Source organism: Marmota marmota, unplaced genomic scaffold (genome assembly GCF_001458135.2).
Source record: "Marmota marmota marmota unplaced genomic scaffold, marMar, whole genome shotgun sequence".
In the NCBI taxonomy this organism is placed as follows: Eukaryota; Metazoa; Chordata; class Mammalia; order Rodentia; family Sciuridae; genus Marmota; species Marmota marmota.
Genome location: NW_025999943.1, coordinates 7,157,571 through 7,182,722, shown reverse-complemented (window position 1 = coordinate 7,182,722; position 25,152 = coordinate 7,157,571). Strand labels below are relative to the sequence as shown.

Sequence of the window (25,152 nt, the reverse complement as noted above, 5' to 3'; positions counted from 1 at the left end):
TACAGCATGACATGGGAAATGTAGGCCCAGTAGAAATTCATCATGGCCACAGCAGAGAACAGAAGGGGAAAGCTTAAGAAGCAAGAAGGTTAAGCTGAAAGTGATTTAGTCAAGAGCCTTGTTTACTATACTAAGAAATTGGGCTTTAATATGCAATCAAAGGAGGGAATCACCAAAGGTTATTTAATAGATGAGGGAGATGACCAGATTCATATTATGGAATTCAGGCAACAATAAACTACATGCTGAAGGTTTACCATGAAAAAGAAGGGTAAGCAGTCAGAGGTTATTAAGAAACGCTAAGCATGAAATAACGTAAATCTAAATTAGTGGGAATAAGAAGAAATGGATGACAAAAGCTTTAAAAGAAGTACATTACAAAGAACAAACGAAACAACCAGATGTGGGTGAGGGAAAATGGCGGAAAAACATAAGACTGAAGTTTTTATTTTTGGGGCTTGGCAGAAGGAAGGAGTCCTTATACTCTTTACTAGATGAGTAGTGAAGTCAATAAGCAGGAAAAATAAGCAAGAAATAAATAATAAGATAATAAATAATCAATAAGCAAAAAAATAAATATTTTTTTTGGGGGGGAATAATGGACACAATTATTTAGAGACAGACAGACACACACACACATACACACACACACACACAATTACCCCCTCCTACCTCCATCTCCTTTATTTTACAGATTGTGCTAAGACACAGGATTTTCTTACATAGTATTTCCTCTCAAGAATATACTGTCCACATTTAACATAAAGAAAATTATGGCTCTAAGAGGATAAGTAGTGTATCCAAAGTCAAATGGCCCCCTTTCACAGAACTTAGATAAGAAAAGTTGAAATACTTTTCCCCAAAATGACAGAGATAGTAGGTAGACAGAGCAATGTTCAATCCTAGGGTGTCTGGCTCCAGAGTCAGTTTTCAAAATCAACACAATCTACTTATTAACCATGATTTTATTATTTTGGCATAATAATAAGACAAAGTAAGTAAGTAAGTAGAAATCCTGAAGGATAGGCTGTTTTCAATTGAATGATTTGGAAAGGTTTCTCTCAACCTGGTAACTAAAGATCTAGAAGCAGAACATGCTAAACAGAGGAAGAATACTTTGTTCTTCCTCTGTTGAATGCAGTATGTTTTAGACACAGAAGAAGGCCAGTAGAGCTGGACAGAGATAAGCCAGGTGGGTGAGAATAAGATGAAAAAGAAAAGGCAGATATAGATTAGCTTGTCAACAGTCTAGATTTCATTTTAGGAAAATGAGCAATTTTATGCAAGAAGTTTAAATAACTTGATCTAAATTTTCCTAAAATATGGTGAAAAAATGAATTAGGTAGAGCTAAGACAGAGTGGAAGCAGCAAAATTTGAATCCAGGCAGTCTATTTCTAGAGCTAAGCTATTTACCACTATGCTTTGTGATGAATTTAAGGCACAGGATATCTGGTGACAGTACAAAATAGAAACATGTATCTGTAGTTCAGAAGAGAAGGTACAGCCAAAGATTTAGTTTTATTTTACAATTCTGATATACAGATATACAGGTAGGTGAGCACTAAGGCCATGAGAGTAGCTGAGATAGTTCAATACAATACAGCAAAAAGGGAAGAAAGCTCATGTCATAATCTATGAAGTCTAATCTTAAAAGAAATAGTACTACTGTCTCAAGAGTATCTAGAACCTTTATTATTCCTTAAAAGAAGTTAGCCCACTGATTAAGACTGGTTTAAAATGACAAGCCTTGGGACTGCTATGTAGTAAAATGAGCTGGAAGCATGAAGACATTATCAAATCCAAAGATCTCACTAAAGACAAAATAACAGAATGCAGAGCATTCTTAAATATATATTAATAGAAAGAGAAGCCTTTAATCCAATTAAACTAATTTTGATAAAAATGACCTGTAGAGTTTTGTACATGAAGCTTTACATACCATACTATTAAGGTGACTTAGCAGCTGAGGGCAAAAACAGCTCCTCTGCTAAAGACTCACACCTGGTGACATGGGCCAATCCCTGCCTGGAGTGGCTAGTGAAAATATAAATAAATAAATGAATGAATAAAAATGGTATAACTAATAGGGAAACCTGGGAAATAAGGTACAACATTTTCAAATGCTTTTCAAATGCTTTCTAAGTAAATTCCTTATACCTCTTTGACCTAAAAAAAATCACTAACAAATGCCTAACCCCATCAAGGACAGATATATCCATGTTTCCTGATTCAGTTTTGGGGGCAGTAACTGAAGTCTAGAGATTCAAGGAATATGAGAAATTCAATACCAAACTGTTGTCCCTTCAGTTTCTTTTCCTTATTGACATTTCCTACCATGAGAAGGTGTGATACTCTTTTGACATTCCCTACAATGTTTAGAGAAGACGATGGTGGATGTAGTGAGTCCTGCTAGCTGCCATGTTAAGTGGGGCGATGACGGTCACAATGGAGAGAGATGAAAATTATAGCATTTCTTCTCTGATAAATTTGAGGAGGAAGCCTCTGTTTCCTGAGCAGTAACATGATGCATGTCTACTACTGAAGAGCTATAGAGATCACTTAGTACTCCTTTCAGGCAGAAGTTGTTTCCTCTTGTTCAGATTGCTTCCTCCTCACTGAAATCTCCATGCTTCAAAGCTAGTCTTAAGTCCTGCCTTTTTGATGCAAAAGGCATCCCATTTGCCATTTTCTAAAGTCATATCACTACCTTCTATTTGGCTTAGTATTTGTTTCATGGCTTTTTTTTTTTTTTTTTTTTTGAGGGCAGGGATTGAACTCAGGGGCACTCTACCACTAAGCCTATTTTGTATTTCATTTAGAGACTGTCTCACTGAGTTACATAGTGCCTCACTTTTGCTAAGGCTGGCTTTGAACTCCTGCCTCAGCCTCCCAAGCCACTGGGATTATAGGCCTGTGCCACCATGCCTGGCTTGTTGCATGTATTTTTTATCTCTTGCTTTCATTACACTACAAGTTTCCTGGACCATATTTTGGTGGTTTTAATTTTTAATTATAAAAATTTTTAAACATTCAGAAGTAGAGAGAACAGTATAATTAACCACCATATACTCATCTCCAACATTCAACCATGATCAAGATTTTTGCCTCATTACCCTTATACATACATCTTTTTTTCTTTTGCTAAAAGTATTCTATTGTACATTTTTTTTTTCAGTAGGCATTTCTAAAACAAAATATGGTGCCACAGACCGAATGTTTGTATCCCTCCTCCAAATCCTATGTTATATTACATTCCTAAGATGATGGTATGTGGAGTTACGGCTTTTGCGGGGAAGAACCATTGTGGGCCTTCAGGTCATAAGAATGAATTCCTGAAGAATGGGATTAGTGCCCTTGAAAGAGGCTCCAGGTATGTGAAAACAAAGCCAAAATATAGCCTTCTATGAACCAGGATGCTGGTCCTTATAATACCTCAATTCTGCCAGCACTTTGATCTTAGACTTCCAGGATGCTGAAAGTGTAAGAAATAAATTTCTATTATTATGAGCCACACAGTGTGTGAGTATTTTGTTATAGCAGCCCAAATGGACTAAGATCAAGGTATATTTTCTTAAGTAGCCATGTTAACTAAACCAAATTAACACTTAATTCCTTGATACCATTCAATATCTGTTCCATAGTCAAATTTAACCAATTGCCTCAAAAATGTTTGACAATCAGTTTGTTATTAATCAGTATCCTAATAAGATGGGTTAAGATGTCTCTTCACACTTTTTGCGGGGAGGTACTAAGGATTGAATCCAGGAGTACTTAACCACGAGATATATCCCCAGCCCCTTTTGAATTTTTATTTTGAGACAGTGTTTTGCTAAGTTGCTTAGGGCCTTACTAAATCAATGAGGTTGGCCCCAAGTCCCTACTGATTTAATGAAGAAATTTACTTATTTTTTCTATTGGATGTACCACATTCTGGATTGATCTGTATGTTTCTTCATTGTCTTAGGAGCTATGTTTTGCTTTCACTTAGCTAATATGTACTAGGTCTAGCTCATGAGCCTCAACTGTATAAAATGCAGTAGATACAACAATGAATACAATAACTACAGTCCTGTTTCAAACAGTTCAAGAAAGTAATAAAAACAAATGTTAATTACTATCAGTTGTGATATGTGCTAAGAAGGGAAAGTATATAACAATAAGAGAAATTATAGCAAGAGAACCTAACCTACTTTAGATGTCAGGAGGAGTATTTATTTTATATAGTTTAAAGCCCCTTGTACACTGTTAAGTAAAAAACAATAAGGACAACAGTATTTCTGGGTTGGCTGGTGAGTTTTCTTCATATTATTAGCTTTGTAAACTAAAAGATATATCACCATCCCTTGAGTTTTGAACATCAGACCCTATTTTCTAAGAGTCTACATCTTCAGTTCTTTTCATTTTTTATTTTGAGACATGGTCTTGCTAAGTTGCTGAGACTGGCTTTGAACTTCTAATCCTCCTGCCTCAGTCTCCCAAGATTACAGGTATGTGCCACTGTATCTGGTCAGACAATCAATTTCTAAGAAAGAACAGATGGATGTTATTGAAACCTAGAGGCTTATGCTCATTAGGCTATCTACTACACTTTCCTAATAGGGTTTTTAATTTAAAGTTGAGAAAGGAAAAATGCCCAGACACATTTTAAGATTTCATATAATGGAAGGCATAACACAGAAAAGACAGTAGCAGAGGAGTTAAATGACAATCCAGACCTTCATTTTAAAGGATTATAATACAGTTTTTTAAGATATTAAAAACAATACCATCTACTTAAGACCAATATACATATTGAAGTCCCCCTTAATTTATACTAGATTTAAGTCTACCTTTTTGGGAAATAGCATCATAGTTGTTTGAGTGTCTTGAAAAAAAAAATACATTCTGCTATGGACTGTGGACTGAAGTGAATACTTCCAAAATTCATGCATTGAAGTCCTAAACCCCAAAATGACTGTACTTGGGAACAGTTAAGATCAGTGTCCTTATAGGAAGATAAGAGACTAGAGTGTTTTCATTCTTCTATCCCTACTGTAGGGTGTTTTTTATCCCTGTGTAGGGTATTTTTTTAACGGAAGCCTAAGCTGACTAACATAACTTCCTAATTTTTTCCCTCTCTACAGTATCTAAGTCTTAAAGCTCTCTCTTCTGTAATGATTTGTAGAATACATCTGTTCAACTTGTAGGATACATTAGAGACTAAGACCATGTGTATAAAAAGTATTCCTTTATATCTAACCAAGCAGACAAGAGAAAAAATAAGGAATTAAAGCATTTTCTAACCTGAGGGAATGAAATGGAAGAGTGATTTTTGTTTGCATTTACTCTCAAATTCTTGAAATTTCATATTCTTTTCTGTAAAACTAGGAGCTCTCCTAAGGTAAACCATATCTGGATATTTTCAGCTGTGGTCAGCTTCTCTCCGAATCCCACTAGGGTTTGGTGATGCAAAGTAAACAAGGTTATAAATCAAATGCAATGCATTTAATACCTCAATGCATTTCAAATTGATCTGGAATAGGGTCAGCTTAAATCATTTTTCAAGGGAAACTGTTCCTTTCCATGAAGGAAGTTAAAGATGGCAAATCCAAAAGTTATAGTGAGTGGATTCAGATGTGAGGCTGCTTATTTGAGAATGGAGGCAAGGTTGCCTCAGGTGAGATTCTTCGGTTATTTATCTGGTTGAAGGCATGGATATTTAAAAACACATCCTTGTGGCTGGCATTACATCTGAAATCTGGTGGGCAAATTTTCAAGAAATAAAAGCTACAAACAAATAGCTTCTGTTCCATTCAGCATGCTGTAGGAAATGGCTAATGGACAAGCATTACTATGACTGGCAAGGCGAGCTGCCAATAAATGATAGGAGCAGAGATTCAAACCACTACATAGCAACAACATTTCCTACACTTATTTCACTAATTTGTCAAAGTAGGACATTATCTGAAGTGAAAAGAAAAATGGGATTGGCAAGCACAGGGAAAGGAATTATTTAAAAGTAAAAACCTTGCTTCTTTCTCTACTGGTTAGTGATCTCTGCTTTGCGTAATTATGATTTACTTCAACTATTTTCTGTTACCACATTAGACTTTACTGAGGGTAACTTTTCCTCCTATGTAAATAAAAAGCAAAGAGTTATTTCTTGTAGAGTAAATGCCCATTGTTTTCTTATTCCTGTCTTGTCCTTTTCAGAAGAAATGAAGTTCAGTCTCACAATAGGCAGGGGGTGAGGGAAGTGAGAGGTATTGAGATTCCCCAGATTGGGCAGGGGAAATGGGGGGATGGGAGGAGGGATGGGAATAGGAAAGACAGTAGAATTTTCATGTATGAATACACTACCGGTATAACTTCACATCATGTTTATAACCCAACCACAAGAATGGGAAGTTATACTCCATGTATGTATGATATGTCAAAAAACATTCTACTGTCATGTATGATTAAAAAGAATGAATAAAACAACAACAACAAAATATATGAAGTTCAGTGGTTGGATGAGAAGAAAGGGCACAGTTATGAGAAGCTGCGTCAGAGAAGCTGCCAGACCTTTCAGGCCTTATTGTTTTCTGATTTGCCATTTTTTTTGCCCTAGAAAAGAACCACAAATACTATCTGCTATCTCTCTACTCAATCTTCAACTCTTAACTCCTCTAACTCCAATAATTTTAACAGACTGTTAAGCAGGTCAATATGTGCAATCTTGTATCTTCTAAAATGGGATAAAAACTATTCCATCATAAAGGAAGAATAAATTCACATTTATTAGCTTCAAATCAGTCCAAAATTTCAAGAAAAATGCCATATATTCTATTTCACATAAGCATTTTTGTGTAATGATTGAGAGTATAGACTCTGGGGATAGACCACTTGAGTTCAAATGCTCACCAGCTGCACAGGTTTAAATTAATCTCTATATTTCTGTGTCTCTATTCTCTCATCTGTAAATACAAAATAATAATAGTTCTACATTATATTCTGTTGTACCTGGTAAGGAGAATATACTATATGAACACTTACTATTACTAGGATTATTTCAGAAAACAACTGAAGGGCATTATTTTAATCTCATTATTTATTAGTACTATTAAACAGTTATCTGTAAAATCAAGTGAAAGCTCAAATAAAATAAGTGTTCTATTATTAATCAGATAAGAAAAAAAGGTAAGTATAAAATCCTTTCTTCAAAATTAGCCTTAACAAAATTAACCTTAACTTAGATTTTACTAACAAAAGCATGCACTTGAGTTTTGGAAGCAAGACATTCTTAAAGAGAGTAGAGTGAAAACCATGTACTATCATATAAGACTAGTCTGAAAGACTGACATAATCTGAAATATTGCTCTCTGAACAAAATACATACTTCTGGGGTGATCTGTTGTCAACTTCCGCCTTTAGTCGCAAATTTTCCCTCACCAGGCCACCGTTTTCCAACTTCAATTTTTTATTTGCCTTAAAAAAAAAAAGAGTTGAAAATAACTATGCACAAGCTAAAACAAAAGTTTCTTGTAAAATTTATGACTTGAGCCATCTGTATTTTTTAGAGCAATAATATCAGAAAACTGAATACTAGAACATGGTCTTTGGAAACTGAAAATTACCACTGAGAATAACATCTGAAATGGTGAACACAACTAAGCATTTTTAATCCATATTCCCCAAGCACTCTGCCCATCTACTATCCAGGAAAATAAACAAAACTATATTTTAGCTAAATTAAAGTCATTAAAGAACTATACTAATGGCAAAAATGTGGGTTTTTTTCTTTTTTGCATAACTGAACATTCTAAGCAAAGTAACATTACAACACATGCAAGTATTTGCAAACAAATGCTGAAGAGTTAATTCTTGAGCTATAAGACTGATTTCTTCATTGCTAGTTAAACACATTTTTCTAGGGATAAATAAAATATGATTGAACTATTTGCTTGCTTTCTTCAAAAAGGCTTTACCAATTCTCTGACTGACAACTTCTGAGATCCTTTTTTAAAAATGGGTCAATATTTTCTGATTCCATGAATTCTAGACCTTGATTAAAAAGAATAAAAAAAATCTCAAGTATGATTTCTTTTCTTGAATTATAAAATACCTAAAAATTACCTAAGAAGACAATAATTACTAGAAAAATCTAGAGGTTCAATATTGACTATGGACAACCTGAAAAATAGTGCTTTTAATTTCAGAATCTTCGTAAAGCCACTTCCTTTAAATTCCTTAGTCATTACCTTTGTGTATTCCAAACAAAAATAAGATTGCCTAGACTAGCAACCAAACTCAATTCACATGGCAAGGGAAATTCTCTGCCTAGAACATTTATATTCACAGTTAATGGATCACAAGAACAAAATTAAATCAAGAAGTCCTAAAAACATATTTCAAAAATTTTACCTATGCTTTTGATTAATTTCCAAAACTTCTGTATTACCTACCCATCTATATACAAATGTGCATTTGAATGTGCATTCTCACGAAAGAAGTAGGGCAAAAGACATTTGCGGGGTATAAAACCTAATAATACCCTTACTTAAAGTCATCCAGGTTCCTTTTGAGATCTGAGCACTTGCTTATCTTCATGGCTACACGCCAACCAGGACTATGGAGGGTTAATTCTTTAAGTGACTGATAAACACTATTATTGCCCCTCTGAAGATATAAGAAAAGCCATTTACTTCCTCATACATATAGACAATGAATTAAGCTTTCAAGTATAGCACCATAAGGGGAGCACTTAGTGAATGCTTTCTGATGATGACTACAGCTTAAATTAGAAACTCATTTGATTTTCTTTCCTCATATCCAAATCCTCATACTGTATCACTATCATTGTTTCAAGGTCTCTCACCAATTCTGCAACTCTCTTAATATTTCTCATTATGAACAGGATAGGATCTTCAATTATCAGAGAGTAATGAAGACTAATAATGCAGCTAACTATTCTGCATTATCAACACTGGTTGGGTAATGATACTGCTCTCATAATTCAAAAGTTATGCAGTTCAGGAAACATCAAGAAAAAGTACACTTTGCTCATTCTATGAAGTATTTTATTTTGACTCTTTTATACTCCATATTTGATCTGTAGTATTTTATTACTTTATAATTTTACATTTTTGTCTCTGCACTCCATATTTTCTTATTCATTTTGCTCTGGAGATCCTCCTGCCTCAGTCTCCTGAGTTGCTGGAACAGGCATGAACCACTGTGCCCAGATGATTTATGTATTTTTTAAAAACAACCCCCACACCATTCTGAGCTCAGAGTAGTTCCCAATCAGAGATTCATGCTCTAAGAAGCATTTGTTGCAAAATTTAAAAATTATGAAAGAGATCCTACAGATCACACTGATGGCTCAAGAAAAGGTATGGAAGCTAAAGGAAAAATTGCAGATTGAAATATGTAATTTCTCAGCTATAATTCCTCTTGTCTTTTTTTTTTCTTTCCTTTTTTTTTTTTTTTTTAATGGCAGCATGAATTGAACCCAGGAGCACTTAAACACTAAGCCATATCCATGGCCATTTTATTTTTTATTTTGAGACAGGGTCTCACTAAATTGCTTAGGTTCTTGCTAATTCGCTGAGGCTGTTTTTGAACTTGCAATCCTCCTGCCTCAGCCTACAGAGTCACTGGGATTTCAGGCATGCACCACCACACTGGCTTCCTCTTGTCTTCTAACAATCCAGCATAACTAAGGTTGGCCAATAACACACAAAGAAACTATATATATCCCCTAAACTTGCAAAAAAAAAAAAAATCAGTGCAATTATATTTGTTGTTTATTTTTTTATCTGTAGCACTAAGTTTCCTTTTTCCTCTTATCTTGACCTTTTCTCAACCCAAACAGCATTTATTTTATATGTGGAAGATGGCTTACACTTAGTTGCGGATGATTCTCTGCTAACAGGATACCCTGGTAATTCTTTAAAATATCATATGGTCTCCATCAATTACTGTACAGGTAGTACTCAGTAATTCAACACAACACTAGTATTTTAAGTGAATGCAGATAGCTGAATGGGTGGTTGGAGACCTGAGTATAACAAAATTTCCATTTAGCACAACCAGACTCCAGGACAGATAAATCTTTTTTTTTTTTTTTAATATATATTTTTAGTTGTAGTTGGACACAATATCTATTTTATTTTTATGTGGTGCTGAGGATTGAACCCAGGGCCCCGCACATGCTAGGCAAGTGCTCTACCGTTGAGCCACAATCCCAGCCCCGATAAATCTTGAGTATAGTTAAAGGCTGGTCTTTGGTCAAGAAACCACTACCACACCTGACTATCACAGATAGTGCTGATGACAGGGAGAGTCTCTCCCTTCCTAGATTGGAAAATCCTAGAACTTTACCCTTTTCACCTATGTTCTCTCTACTTTGTTGGGTGGGTGGGAAAATAATTGAAAAAAGAATGAATCACAATCTTCTTTTTCATGGAGTAGTCTAAAGCAGCTCCTCACAGGTCTCTTATAATTTGTTATTCATCCTTTAACCATCTATTGATAATCAGGGAATCATGGTGCTAGAAAAGAGATGGTCAAAACCTTTCCTTTTATGGGCAAGAAATTGGGTATGCTTTTGTTTTCATGCACATAAGGCATAAGCTTAAGCAAACCACAAAGAGGGGAAAATAGAAATACATCCTTTAAATTGATGTTACTCTTCCAGAAGATGCAGTTTCATATAGAAGTATTACAGAGTCTCCACTTACAGTCACAAATGGAACCACCTGATATTTCTTGGCAGCTAATGATATTTAATGAGAAAAAGTCTTCCTATTGCATATAAATGCTCATCCAGCGATTCTGTTTTTCTCAAGTCATCTAGTGATAAGTCAAGGTAATATTGCTATTTATACTTTTGAAGGCACTTAAAATATTAAAGAATTTTGAAAACCACCTAACTTACCTCTTTTAATTTATCCACATCATCTTTTACTTTTTCATAGATTTCATTAGCTGTTCTAAGTTTTTTCTTCCATTCTGCTACAGTTTCTGGATCGATTTTACTTGGATTATCTACAACTGGATGTTTATCTTCATTTTGGCTGCCCTGCATCAAGGTTAAAGGATCCAGAATAGTCTTGATCTGTGATTCCAAGCTGAGATTCTTAGTTTTAAGCTCTTCTACCTCTTTCTGCAAACAATCTATTTCATCCTGAAAAAGCAACACATAGTCTTTAGGCAGATATAGGCACTAAACACGAAGAGATGCTAAACTAAAGCCAATATCCTTCTGGATTTTATATTCAAATATCTGTAGATACACAGATTCTTAAGATACATCATAATAGCTTTGTAGGAAGACAGTTACATATGGTTTAAATTCTCAAAATGTATCATGATTCAATAAAATTTGACATTTATGTACTTGTACTTTAATTCAATGATAGTTCCGGTTTTAAAAAATAAAAATGTTAACTTTTATTTAAGATGTTATGCAGAAAATAAGAAAAGACACATGAATTTCAATAGGGAAGCAGATTTCATTTCAGAAGAAAAATCGGAGGCATATTTAATTTGCTTTAATGAGGCTAATTAAGTGTAGATAAAGGTGATTGATTAGGGGTTTGTTTAATGTTTATATTTTTGCTTCTACATTTGAAGTAGGAATAATATCATATAGCCTTCCATTTTTCATTTCAGAATAATACCTGTAGTTAACTTTCAGCTTTTCTAGTTTTCTTCAATTACTACTATGACTATTGCCAAGAATTAGTTTTCTGACTCTGAAACTGCTTGGTATCTTAACTGCAGTCACTGAATATTTGGATTAGAAAACTTTTCTGTGATGCCATTTATTCATCCATAATAAACATGTCATCTTAAAATGAGGTTGTTAAAAATTCTGTTGTTAGAAAATAAGCTCCAAGTAGCCCCATATGCTGCTGCTATAATTTGAATGTCCTCTCCCAAACTCATGCTGAGATTTAATTGATATTGTGACACTACTAAAAGGTGGGTTGTTAAAAGGTGGGTTGCTAAAAGGTGATTAGGCCATTAGACCCTACTTTCATGAATGGAATAATGCTGTTATCATAGGAGTGGGTTAGTAATTGAGAGAGTAGGTTCTGATAAAAAGGGATGAATTCAAGTACCCTTCCCACTCTTCCTCTTGTCCTCTCTTGCTCCTTCTGTTTTCCACTATGGGACCATGCACCACAAAGGCCCTCACCAGATGCTGATACTGTGCTCCAAGAATTCCCAGCCTTAAGAATCATGACCAAAGAAATTTCTGTTCATTATAAATTACTCAATCTCAAGTAATATCAGCAAAACACAAGACTAAGACAGTCAGCGATCTCTCAAAAGTTACTCTAGTTAGTATTTTCATATAAATATAAAGTATGTAAAAATATAAAGTGTGTAAGAATTAAGAGTTACCATAGTACTAGTTACTATTTTAAATTGTAGTAACTAAATTTCTTTGCCTAATTTAATATTAATAAACAAATATATGTTCATGTATGTGTAAAAACACGGAGTCAGGCATGCTCTCATTGCATCATGATAGCATTGGAAAACGAATATCTAAATAAATATTTATTTAGTCATTTATTTATGCCCCATTACTTTAAAATAAATTGAGGCAGCTGAGATAGTTTAACTTAAAGATATTTTGTGTCAAGCCCAGCAAGAGCTTACACCTATAATCCCAGCAACTCAGGAGGCTGAAGCAGGAGGATCTCAAGTTTGAGGCCAGCCTAGGCAAGCAAGTTAGTGAGAACTGTTGCAAAATAAAAAATGAAAAGCACTGGGGATGCAGCTCCATGGTCAAGCACCCCTAGGTTCAAACCCCAAACCCCAGTACCAAACCAAACCAAACCAAACCAAAACCAAAAAAAAACTCAACAGGTATCAAAAGAGATTAATAATATCTCCCCCTCTTTAGTCAACATAAACAACAAGTTGACTTAATACCTACTACTCAAAAGTATGTGTATTTCTGACTGGAGTGAGATCAAATCTTAAAGTAGTTTTAATTTGCATTTCTCTACTTATTAGAAATGTTGAACATTTTTTCATATTTTTGTTAAATTAATTGTATATCTTCTTCTGAGAAGTGTCTGTCTGTTCAGTTCCTTAGCCCATTTATTGATTGGGTTATTTGTTTGTCTGGTATTAAGTATTTTGAGTTATTTATATATCCTAGAGATTAGTGCTCTATCTAATGTACATGTGGTAAAAATGTGCTCCCATTCTGTAGCTTCTCTCTTCACCTCACTGATTGTTTCTTTTGCTGAGAAGAAGCTTTTTAGTTTGAATCCACCTCATTTATTGATTCTTTATTTTATTTCTTGTGCTTTAGTAGTCTTGTTAAAGAAATCGGGGCCTAATCTGACATGACAAAGATTTGGGCCTACTTTTTCTTCTATTAGGTGCAGGGTCTCTGGTCTAATTACTAGGTCCTTGATCCACTTTGAGTTGAGTTTTGTGCAGGGGGAGAGATAGGAGCTTAATTTCATTTTGTTATATATGAATTTCCATTTTTCCTAGCATCATTTGTTAAAGAGGCTGTCTTTTCACCAATATATGTTTTTGGCACCCTTGTCTAATAAGAGATGACTGTATTTATGTGGGTTTGTCTCTGTGTCCTCTATTCTCTACCATTGATCTGTAAGTCTATTTTGGTGCCAATACCATGCCATTTTTGTTACTATTGCTCTATAGTATAGTTTAAGGTCTGGTAATAGCAGTTATTAAAAATACAAGCAACAATAAGTGTTGGCAAGGATGTGGGGGAAAAGGCACATTCTTACATTGCTGGTGGGACTGCAAATTGGTGTAACCAATATGAAAAGCAGTATGGGGATTCCTCAGAAAACTTGAAATGGAACCACCATTTGACCCAGCTATTCCACTCCTTGGTCTATACCCAAAGGATTTAAAAATAGCATACTACAGTGACACAGCCACACTAATGTTTATAGCAGCACAATTCACAATAGCTAAACTGTGGCATCAACCTAGATGCCCTTATAAAGATGAATGTATAAAGAAACTGTGGTATATATACACAATGGAATAATACTCAGCATTAAAAGAGAATAAACAATGGCATTTGCAGATAAATGGATGGATTTGAAGAATATAATGCTAACTGAAATTAGCCAATCGCAAAAAAACAAAGGCCGAATGCTTTCTCTGATATGTGGATGCTGATCACATAGGGGTTGGGGGAAAGAGAGGAACTTTGGATAGGGCAAAGGGGAGGAAGGGGAAGGGAGGGGGAAAGGGGGTAGGAAAGATGGTGGAATGAGGTAGACATCATTACCCTAAGTATGGGTATGAAGACACGAATGTCTTCATGTACAACTTGAAGAATACTTCATGTACAACCAGAAAAATGAAAATTTGTGCTCCATTTGTGTACTACGAATTGAAATGCATTCTGCTGTCATGTATAACTAGAACAAATAAATAAATATTTTTAAAAATCCAGGAAAAGCAACACTATATCTTCTATGCCCCTCCCCACCAACCACCACCTCCCCCCGCCACACCCCTATATACTGTTTTAGTCCATTTGGAATGATGAATAAAATATAAAAATATCAGACTGGGTGGATTATTAAAAAAATTATTTTCACTGTTTTGGAGGCTGAGAAGTTTAGGATCAAAGCACAGGCACATTCATTATTGAATGAGAGCCCATTTCCTTGTTCAAATATTATGGTTTGGATATGGGATGTCCCCCAAAAGCTCCTATGCTAATGCATGACATGAAATGATTAGATTATGTGTGTTGTGACAAAATCGGTTGATAGGCCTGTTTGATGGATTCATAATTTGAATGTATTACTGGGTGGTAACTGTGGTGTGGCTGGAGGAAGTGAAGTGAATCATTGGGATGTGTTTTGAGGATTTTCTATTTTGCTACTGCCTCCTTATGCTGGTTGTCTGTTTTGTGGCTGCCATGAGCCAAGGAGCTCTCCTTTCTAGGTGCTTCTGCCATATTTAGCCTCAACTTGGGCCCAGAGCAAGGGAGACAGCCAACCATGAAATGAACCTGTGAAACCATGAGCCAAAATAAACTTTTCCTGCTCTAAAAAATAAAAAATAAAAAAAGACTGTGTACTTCGTTAGCAATGAATTTCTTTGGAAATTCTCCACTACTGTGGTAAATCAGAATGCTCATTCACCTTTACACAAGAATCAGAAAACAGCATTTCACACTAAAATTTCTGTGCTAATAGTTGCCATAAAGCATGGTGATAAAAATTGGTTGAGCTTGTAATTATCAGTGAATTTATAGGCAAAAATAAAAGTTAATTGTGGATTCAGGAGGACTTTCAAATGATGGTTTCTTTTTCTCCCAACTTCTTAAGGGAAATAGAGGTTTTAATTTTAACTTGTCTAAAGAGGTATAAATTTTAAATTAAAAAATGGTGGGGAATGCTTTCTGCTTTCATATCTTCCTTTCCCTTGGAATCCTTTTCTTCTCCTTTCTTCCCTTACTTGGTACTTACGTAAAATTAAAAAAAAAAAAATTTTTTTAAATCTTCCTTATTTAAAATAGAAAAAGGAAAAAGAAAAAGAATTTGCCAAACAAGTTATTATTACTATTATTTTTTCAGTACCAGGGATTGAACTCAGGACACTTAACCACTAAGCCCCATCCTTCACTCTTTTTTTTTTTTTTGAGACAGGGTCTCGCTAAATTGCCTAGGGCCTCACTAAGTTGCTGAGGCTGGTTTTAACTTTGCAATCTTCCTGCCTCAGCCTCCTAAGCCACTGAGATACAGGCATGCACCACTTCGCCTGGCTAAATAAAGTATATTTTTCTAACTGGAATTCAAAAGAACAGTTCAATGGATATTTATTCTAAGAAGTCTGAGGACTGAGGTATTTCAATTTTACTTCAAATTCACTGCTGACATAATTTTAAAATTCAATTAATGTTTACCTCATATTCTTTATGGAGTAATTCAAGTCTAGTTTTCCGAAGGTGCTTCCTGACTGTATGAGTTAGCATAGGTTCACTTTCACTTGTTCCTCCTATAAGGAAAAAAAAAAAAAAAGAAAAAAATCCTTTTTTAAAAAATTCTGATTTTGGCAAAATGAAAATGAACCTTTTTCTTATTTTATATAGTTCACCAGTTTAATATCTACATTTTCTCTTTCACACCAATTTTGGGCTGCCATCTAGGCCTATTCTCTATCTTAATTCTGGGAAAAACAAATAATCAAATAATACCATAATAAATGCCTTCTGTAAAATATCATATTGTGTTTGTTTATCTATATGTCATACTAGAAAAAACTCAGTAGGGAAAAGGACTATGTGTTATTAATTTTCACATTTGGACTACTGAAAACCTGAAAGCTAGAAAACTGTTAAATAATAATAAAACCAATTACTATACTTTGTCAACGATTAAATATATGTTTGTATAAATAATTATAACCAAGGTATTCAAACATGCTTGGTTACTGGTAACACAACTGAAAAAATTAATGCATATTTTTCACTGATTCTAATAATGTACTTACAATGGATTATGAGTCACAGCATTAATTATATGCATGACTTGTTAGAAATATATACAATATGAATTCTCGGAGTTTTTCATTTCTGCTGTGGTTATCTTCCTTGCTTTTTAGTGTCATGACAGTGAAGGCATTTTATGGATGTTCTTTTTCAAGACATTCTATCAAATCAATGATGGATCAACTATTTTACTTGAGAAAATTTACAAAATATCACTGAGATATGAATGAATGAAGGAAGGAGGAGGCCTGTGTAGAAAAGCTGAGGGTTAAAAGCATTCAGATTATTTTAATTATCAAAACTCATATTCTGGGTCTGTAGTTCAGCGGCAGAGCACTTCCCTAGCATGTGTGAGGCACTGGGTTGGATCCTTAGCACTACATAAAAATGAAAAAAATGAAGGCATTCTGTCTGTCTACAACTACAAAAAAATTTAAAAAACACAACTTATATTCTGTAAGAAAAGACCTGATTCCTCGGTGAAGTTCAGTAGGTAAATACATAGAGAAGGAAAAATTTAACCCCACAAAATGCAACACAGCAGAGAATTAGTCATCTGCCATGTTTTATAAGGTAGGAAAGAAATCTTGGAGCCAACTTTGATTCTTTCTTTGGATCTTTATTGCCAAAGTCCTACCAGTTCTTCTTTTGCTGTCCAGCATATATCTTCCTTTCCATTTTCACTGTAAAAATCTTATTTAAAGTCTATTTTCCCTAACTTAGGACTATTACAATGACTTAAGCTTTCTGAAAAATGCTTTCTATATGTGGATAATTATAGATTGACTTTAAATGTTTCCTAAAGCAAACAAAAATTATTTAAATTTTTATAATCTAAAAGAAATAACATATATGGAAAAAAAAAACTACCAAACACCAAAAGGCCCTTTAAATTATTTCTTTCTCTTCTCTTCTCTCTCACACTCTCTCTTTTTCTCTTTATTTCTCCCTACCTTCTCCTTCCTTCCTATTTTAATGGGGACTGAACTCAGGGGTGTTTTGCCCTCTTCTCCCTTCTTCCCACCCAGGTCCTTGATTTAGCTGTCATTTGAGTTCCTCTACACTAGTCTCAATTTACCTTTTCAATCTTATTTCACTAGTCAGATCCAAACTAAATTACTGATCATTTCCAAAAACAGGCTTATTATTCTATATTGTTCATGTCACTGCATGAAATGCTCTCCTATGCCTCACTTAATTTTCATTAGTTGAAATTTTACACATCCTTAAATGTCCAACTACTTCATGAAGCCTTCTTCAATGTTGCTAACTGAATGTTCCTGCCAAAACTCTTCAGGCCTTATATTATTTTTTGGACCTTAGCATCTGCTTTGCTGCTTTAAATGATTAATATTTTGGCCCACATGCACAGTCTTTACTGGTAAGTTCCATGAAGCTCCAAGAGTTATTTCTCCTAGCATCTCTCATAGTGCTTTGTGCCCTTCAGTTGCTCCACATATACATTATACAAATTACTAATTTATCTAGTATGATGTTGGCTAAATAACACCATTGAAAACTATTTCAATCTTCTCCCAAATATACATAACTTGGAAAACATTTCAAATCTATTCCTCGGTGTATAAAATAGGTCCTTACCGATAATCTCCTTGCAAGGATTTTCAGGAGTAATAGGGACTCGGCAAGCTGGACACTGGCTATTATTCTTCAACCACAAATCAATACAAATAGAACAAAACACATGGTTGTTGATGCAAATGACAGGCTGGCGTACCTTTGAAAAAAGAGACATTACTTTTAGTATAGGCAACAGTCATAACTAGATTCCCTATATAGTTTAGTGCAAAGCAAACAAATTGCTTCTTTAGAGTATAGAACAGTGAGTGTTTAGCAGGGAATATCTAGGACTTCAAAATGCTGATTATCTTGGCCATATCATTTCTTATATATGCATAACAGATGCTAGCTAAAATAGTTGGTTATAGCAGCTGAAATTCTTGACATATTTATGAGATGCATTATTCTATACTTAACCACATTCATGGTAAAACAAAAAAAAATTGAATATTTTTTGTTTTTTGGTTCCACTAAGGTTAGGACATTTTTTCCTCAGACTATTTTATTTTACATGTGTATTTACACGAAACACACAAATTCCTGACTCCATTTAAATGTGGACATACCTTACATTTACATAGTCATATTTTATGAAGGGCTTCCACATGTACATTCTGTCTCTTTCTGTTGTTTACAAACCACAGCTGTATGAACTAAATATAGTAAATATATGTTACAAGTAAGGAAGACAAAGTATGAAGAAATTAGGTAGCTTGTGCTGAGTTACTGGAGTATTTTGAATGTTGCAGTTTTGTCAAAGGAAAACGAGAAAAGTAGAGTATATTCTTGCAACAGATGGCTGCTTTTTGTGTGCCACTTCTTTTTCTCTAGTAATGAACTGTATATAGCCTTATACACGATGGAGCAGGGCATTCTAAACCAACTTGGGTCCAGAATGCTGCCTGTTCTAGAACCATTTTCTTACTCAAATAAACTTTGTTAACTCAAACTTTTTTTTTTTTAAGTCAGTGATCTTTGAGCATCATTTTACTCACTTTTTTTTAAGAAAGAGAGAGAAGAGAGAGAGAGAGAGAGAAAGAGAGAGAGAGAGAGAGAGAATTTTTTAATATTTATTTTTCAGTTTTCGGTGGACACAACATCTTTATTTTATGTGGTGCTGAGGATGGAACCCAGCGCCCCCACATTACCACTTGAGCCACATCCCTTTTTTAACTTTACTCATATCAGATTTTTCTTTACCAGTCTCATTCATCCCTAAATTGCTGGTACCTATAAGTTAGATAAGTACTTAGTAGGTACTCAATAAATATTGGTTTAATTGATTTATTTAATGAATTAATTACTATTAAGGCAGTAATTTTATTAGTTGATGAACTCGCCACAAGGGAATCATGACTTAATATTTTTCAAATAGCATTAATTTAACAATAAAAACAAAAACAGCACAGAAAGACTTAGGCTTTCATTTGATCAACATGATATTTCCACTATAGGATTCAAAATATTCTGCAGCCATTTTCAATATTTTCCTGTTCTAATAATAACAATACCAGTAATAAGGTCTTCTGCACTGGGGAGGAGACTAGAAGATTAAGGGAAAGCAGAATTAGAGGGAGAATGAAGATAGAGTATTACCACAAACCACTTTCCTTGTGCCACTGTGTCTGCCCTAAAAGATTACTGAGTATTTATTCATTTGGAATGGGTCTACACAGCCAAAACAAAATCACGGGCAGGCAGGTAATCATTTTAGTCTCATTGCAAAGATCTGTCTGGTTTCAGTCTGGCTTTCCAAACACTTTGCTACTCCCTTGATTATAAACACGAATCCAAGAAAACTAAATAGAGAAGATTATTGAAGATGAATTTAAACTTGCTCTTGGAGAAATCTAATTCATTCAATTCAAAGGGTTTGACAAGATTCCTTTAAAAAAACAAACAAACAAACCATGAAGTACCATGTCTAAAACTCTTGTTTCGAAAATGCTCCTAGCAGCAGCCACGCATAAAATTTGTGAGGCATTCTCTGGTTAATATGAAGTGGCTGGCAAATCTGAACTTTGGTTGCATTTTTTTTTCCTTAAAAATTCAGGCGATTTTAAAGTCTACATTATAATGTGTTCATGCATGTTTTAATTTCATTTGCATATCATGAAATTTTTTGGAAGTACAAAAGCCCAAACTAAATACCAGGAAGGTAATGTCATATCTATTCTGTCACCCTTCCTGGACCTATAATATTCCTAGTAGTACCCTATATTATTCCTAGTAGTACCTTATTCCCCCCAAATTACAAAGCTCAGTTAAGGAAGAAAGAGTTAGCTCCTTGAACTGGTAGCTATTTTTATAATGGTGACTTAATTTACTTTTATGTCATAAACTCATCTAAAAATGGATGAAATCCAATGTTTAAGATATAAAATTACACATTATAAAAAGGGCTTTAAAATGCTACTCCCTATGAGAAATACGTTTAAAAGCATTCAGTATTTTATATGTATTTGTTCCCCTCAAAAATTTCAGTGGCTCACCAATCTTAAAAATGGTTTTAAGCTCCTCAGTGGTTGGTGTTATCATTTACTAAGGTTCCAAAGATGAAGGAGCAAGTTTCATACATGGTAAAAATCAAGAATTTGGTTTCAGTCATGTGAAATTTGTGATGCCAACCCCATAATTTAGTGCATAAGTCTCAGCTGGGTGTGATGATGCATGCCTGTAATCCCAGAAGCTCAGGAAGCTGAGGCAGGAGGATCAAGAGTTCAAAGCCACCTCAGCAATGGTGAGGCACTAAGTAACTCAGTGAGACCCTGTCTCTAAATAAAATACAAAATATGGCTGGGAATATGGCTCAGTGGTCGAATGCCCCTGAGTTCAATCCCCTGTACACCCCCCACCATGAAAAAAAATTAAGTGCATAAGTCTAGTTTTGCCTTGGTAAGTTTTGAGAGTCAGTGGTATAAAAGATAATGGCATTTAAAGTCACTGGAGCAGGTGCCCAATATGGACAAAACAGCAGGGATGGGGGACATTTCACTAAGTAGAGAAAAAGAAGGAATAAGGAGCAAAAGAAACTGGGAGAAGGGGGCCCTGTCATATCAGAAACAGAAAACAGTATCATAGAAGTTAAGATAAGAATGTGTTAAGAGGGAGACAGTGTCCAAATATGTAAAATATTGATGAGATATTGAGTTTGATGTGAACTGAGATGAGACTATAGGATTTAACTGCATGGAAGTCACTGTGATCTGTTGCTAAAAAGCCCTGTTTCAGCAACTGGTGGGGATGGAAATCTGGATGTTGAGAGACAATGATAAGATGAATACAGACAATTCTTTCATATTCTGATGCAAAGGAGAGAGCAAACTAATTCATTAGACCACAGTCAGGAAAGCCAAAAGGAATGATACAGTAAAAAGGGAATATCAGTAGTGAAGGGGAGAAGGAATCTTGCAGTAGAGACAGAAAAATTTCTGTGTAAAGGAGAATGGAATTTAAAGCACAAGAGGAGATTTTGTCTTTTTAGGAGTGAGCAACTGTCTTCCTTTTTAATGGAAGGGAAAGCAGGAAGTGTGAGAACAAATAGTAAGGGACTAAAGATCTATTAATGGGAAAGACGAGGGAATTTATTCATATTCCAACTGTCCCAGTTGTTTATATTTTGTCATTAAATGTGAAGTGAGGATATCGGCTGAAAGTGAGAAGGGAGATGGGATATAGATTTGAAAAAAAGGAGAATAAAGCAGTTATTTTGAAAATGAGAAAGTTTATTAGAGACATGTAGCAGGACTTCTTTACATTGTTGAGTTCCTATTTAAGGTCTGTGGTTTTGAATGCAAAGTAAGACTAATTAGCACAGGTGTTTATTTTTCTTAGCAATATTTAGCTGCTTAGTTCAGGCAGGAAATTAGATAATTAGTTCAGTTTACCCAGAGTTGAGATTTTGCCAAGGAGAAATGGAGAGAAAAAGGACTAATAATAATAGATGACCACAAATAATAAGTGAACTGAGTATTTAAGTGGTAATGATGATAGTGAAAAGTGATAGAGTCAATGGATACATTTCAATAAGGCTGGAGTAATGCTGGAGAGTATAATGGAAACAGAATCAGAGAGTAAAATGCATACAGTCAAGATACTGAGGTGGGACAATTACTTTTCCTAACATTTTTCCCAGGCCATCTTATCTGATATTCATGCATGCCTGCCCCTCTCTCCCTCCCTTCCCCCCTCTCTTATTTTTCTTAATCTCATGTGCCACATGGCATTAATATCAGCTTTATGTAACAACTCAACTTCTCTATAACTGGACCTTGATAAGAAACAGAGCTTAGGCTTCTACAAACAAACCTGGAGACAACTCCATCTCTCTCATTTACTGAGTTATGCTACCTTGGGTAAGCACTTTTATTATTCTGAGCATCAATTTTTGCCTCTGAAAATTAGGTACCCTTTTCATTTAGGTGTGGTTTAAAAACAAATAATGGATGGTAGCCCAGATACTTTCACATAGCAATCCCTCCTCCCTGAATACAGACAAAATAGCAAGTCTATTAACTATATAACTCAAGAGCCAAATCATTATGAGGATCCTACAGCTTCCTCTGCCATTACATGTTCAAAATAAACCTTGATCTCCTCCACACACTCTTCTTCCTGCACCTGCACAACTTCCTAAGTTGATGGCATCACCACTTTTTTACTTGGGCTAAAAAAGAGCTGCCTTTTACTAACCTCTTTTACCTATCCTCATTATCCAATTCATCACCAAATTCTATATTATATATTAGGTGTAAGAAGGTATACATTCTTAAGTTTCACCAATATTTTATGTACCACTAAGAGAAAAGAATGAAAAACATTGCTGATTACAATTACAAGATACAATCACTCACTTGTAAGATGCAACTAGATTTCAGACATATTAGAATAAGGGGAAAATGTACACCTCAGAATAGCCGTTGCATGGCAAATTTATACCCAAACGTTCTTCACCCCAATAATGAGTTTAGGTTCTCATTCTTTTATATCTGATCTATTACAATGATCTTCTCCCATAAATGTTCACATCTGTCCACCTTTCACACTGATTCCAGAGCTACCTTTCTAAGTATAAATCAATAGCTTTCACTGCTCTCTAGCAAGATAGCAAGGAGTTTTCCCTACTTATAATTTTAAGTATAGCATAAGAAGAATATATCTAGTTCTTAAAAAGGCACTTCCCTTGATCTGCCATTTCAGTATTTGATACAAGGTACATTTCAACAACACAGATCTACTTGATGTTCACAAAAATAGACAGTAGAGGCTCCTATTTATGGAGCTCTCCTTTTTTAGCTTGTTATGTCTTATTGGCCTCTCCATCCTCCCGAGAAAACCAAAATAAAATCCCTCTCACCTTTTAAATATAAATCAAATGATAACTCCTCTGCAAAGCCTTCACTAATGATTTTTAGGATTAACCATAACTTCAGTTTAGAAAAGTGTCCCCCAAAAGGTCCATATGTTAAAGTTTGGTCACCAGTCTGGAAATATTGGAAGGTGCTAAAACCTTTAAGAAGTAGGCACTAGGGGGAATTAGATCACTTGAATGGGACCTGAAGGAGACATTGGGACCCCAGACCCTTCTTCTCTCTCTCTGCTTCCCAGCTGCTATGAGGAGCACAGCTTGCTCCACTAAGCACAACATACAATATGTTGCCTTGCCCAAGCAACACAGCCAACCAATCATGAACAGAAACTTCCATAACTATATGCCAAAATAAACCCTCCCTCCTTTTAAGCAGATTATCTCACATATTTTGTTACAGTAATGGAAAACTGACTAACACATAAAGTCAGTACCAAATGTGGGTTCATTGCTGTGACTATATATGTTGATGATGTGGTTCAGAAATCTTTGGAACTGGTTTGTATAAGGAGTTTGGAAAAGTTTGAAGGAGCAGGCTAGAAAAAGCATAGAAAGCTGTAAGTGGAGCTTACTGTGAGATTCAGAAGACCAGAATGCTGATAGAAATGTACAAGTAAAGAACTGTGATAGTAAAGGTTATGCTTATGAGCTTTCAGAGAGAAACTTTATTAGGAATTGGACTAAAGGCTACCTTTTTTACTTTGTAGCAAAGAATTTGGCTATACTGTATATGTACAGACTTTGTAGGAGGTGGAGTTTAAAGATGATGGTCTAGATGTGCTCAATGGTTCATGCCTGTAATCCCAGCGGCTTCAGAGGCTAAGGCAAGAGGATCACGACTTCAAAGCCAACTTCAATGTAATTCATCACACCAATAGACTTAAAGATAAGACTCTCATGATCATCTCAATACATGCAGAAAAAGCATTCAACGAAATACAGCAGCCCTTCATGTTCAAAACACTAGAAAAACTAGGGATAACAGGAATATACCTCAACATTGTAAAAGCTATCTATGCTAGGCCCCTCCATAACATCATTCTAAATGGAGAAAAAGTGAAAGCATTCCCTCTAAAAACTGGAACAAGACAGGGATGCGCTCTTTCACCACTTCTATTTAACATAGTTCTTGAAACTCTAGCCAGAGCAATTAGACAGATGAAAGAAATTAAAAGGATACAAATAGGAAAGAAGAACTCAAACTATCACTATCTGCCAATGACATGATTCTACACCTAGAGGATCCAAAAAAAAAAAAAAAAATGCTACCCAAAACTTCTAGAACTAATAAATAAATTCAGCAAAATAGCAGGATATAAAACCAATACCCATAAATCAAAGGCATTTATGTACATCAGTGACAAATCCTCTGAAAGAGAAACTAGGAAAACCACCCCATTTACAATAGCCTCAAAAAAATGTAAATACTTTGGAGTCAATGCAAGAGTGAAAGACCTCTACAATAAAAAACTACACAATGAAATATTACTCAGCACTAAAAAGGAATAAAATCATGGCATTTGCAGGTAAATGGATGGAGTTGGAGAATACTATGATAAGTGAAGTATGCCAATCCCATAAAACCAAAGGCCAAATGTTTTCTCTGATACGTGGATGCTAATCCATAATGGGGATGGAGGGGGGAGCATGAGAGGAATGGAGGAACTTTAGATAGGGCAAGGGGGGGGGAGAGAAAGGGAGGGGGCAAGGGGGTAGAAA

At 35.0% G+C, this 25,152-nt stretch overlaps 1 protein-coding gene across 2 annotated transcripts in view; it reads right to left on the bottom strand.

The window, feature by feature from the left end:
- Obi1 (ORC ubiquitin ligase 1) overlaps positions 1-25,152 on the bottom strand; it is a 46,217-nt gene that overhangs the window by 14,051 nt on the left and 7,014 nt on the right. For both annotated transcript variants that reach the window (XM_015499327.2, XM_048801410.1), the window contains exons 2-5: positions 18,087-18,222; positions 15,903-15,994; positions 10,905-11,153; positions 7,362-7,450 (exon numbers count right to left, since the gene is read on the bottom strand). In XM_015499327.2, the coding sequence (XP_015354813.1) occupies positions 7,362-7,450; positions 10,905-11,153; positions 15,903-15,994; positions 18,087-18,222 (566 nt within the window). The remainder of the gene's footprint in view (positions 1-7,361; positions 7,451-10,904; positions 11,154-15,902; positions 15,995-18,086; positions 18,223-25,152) is intronic.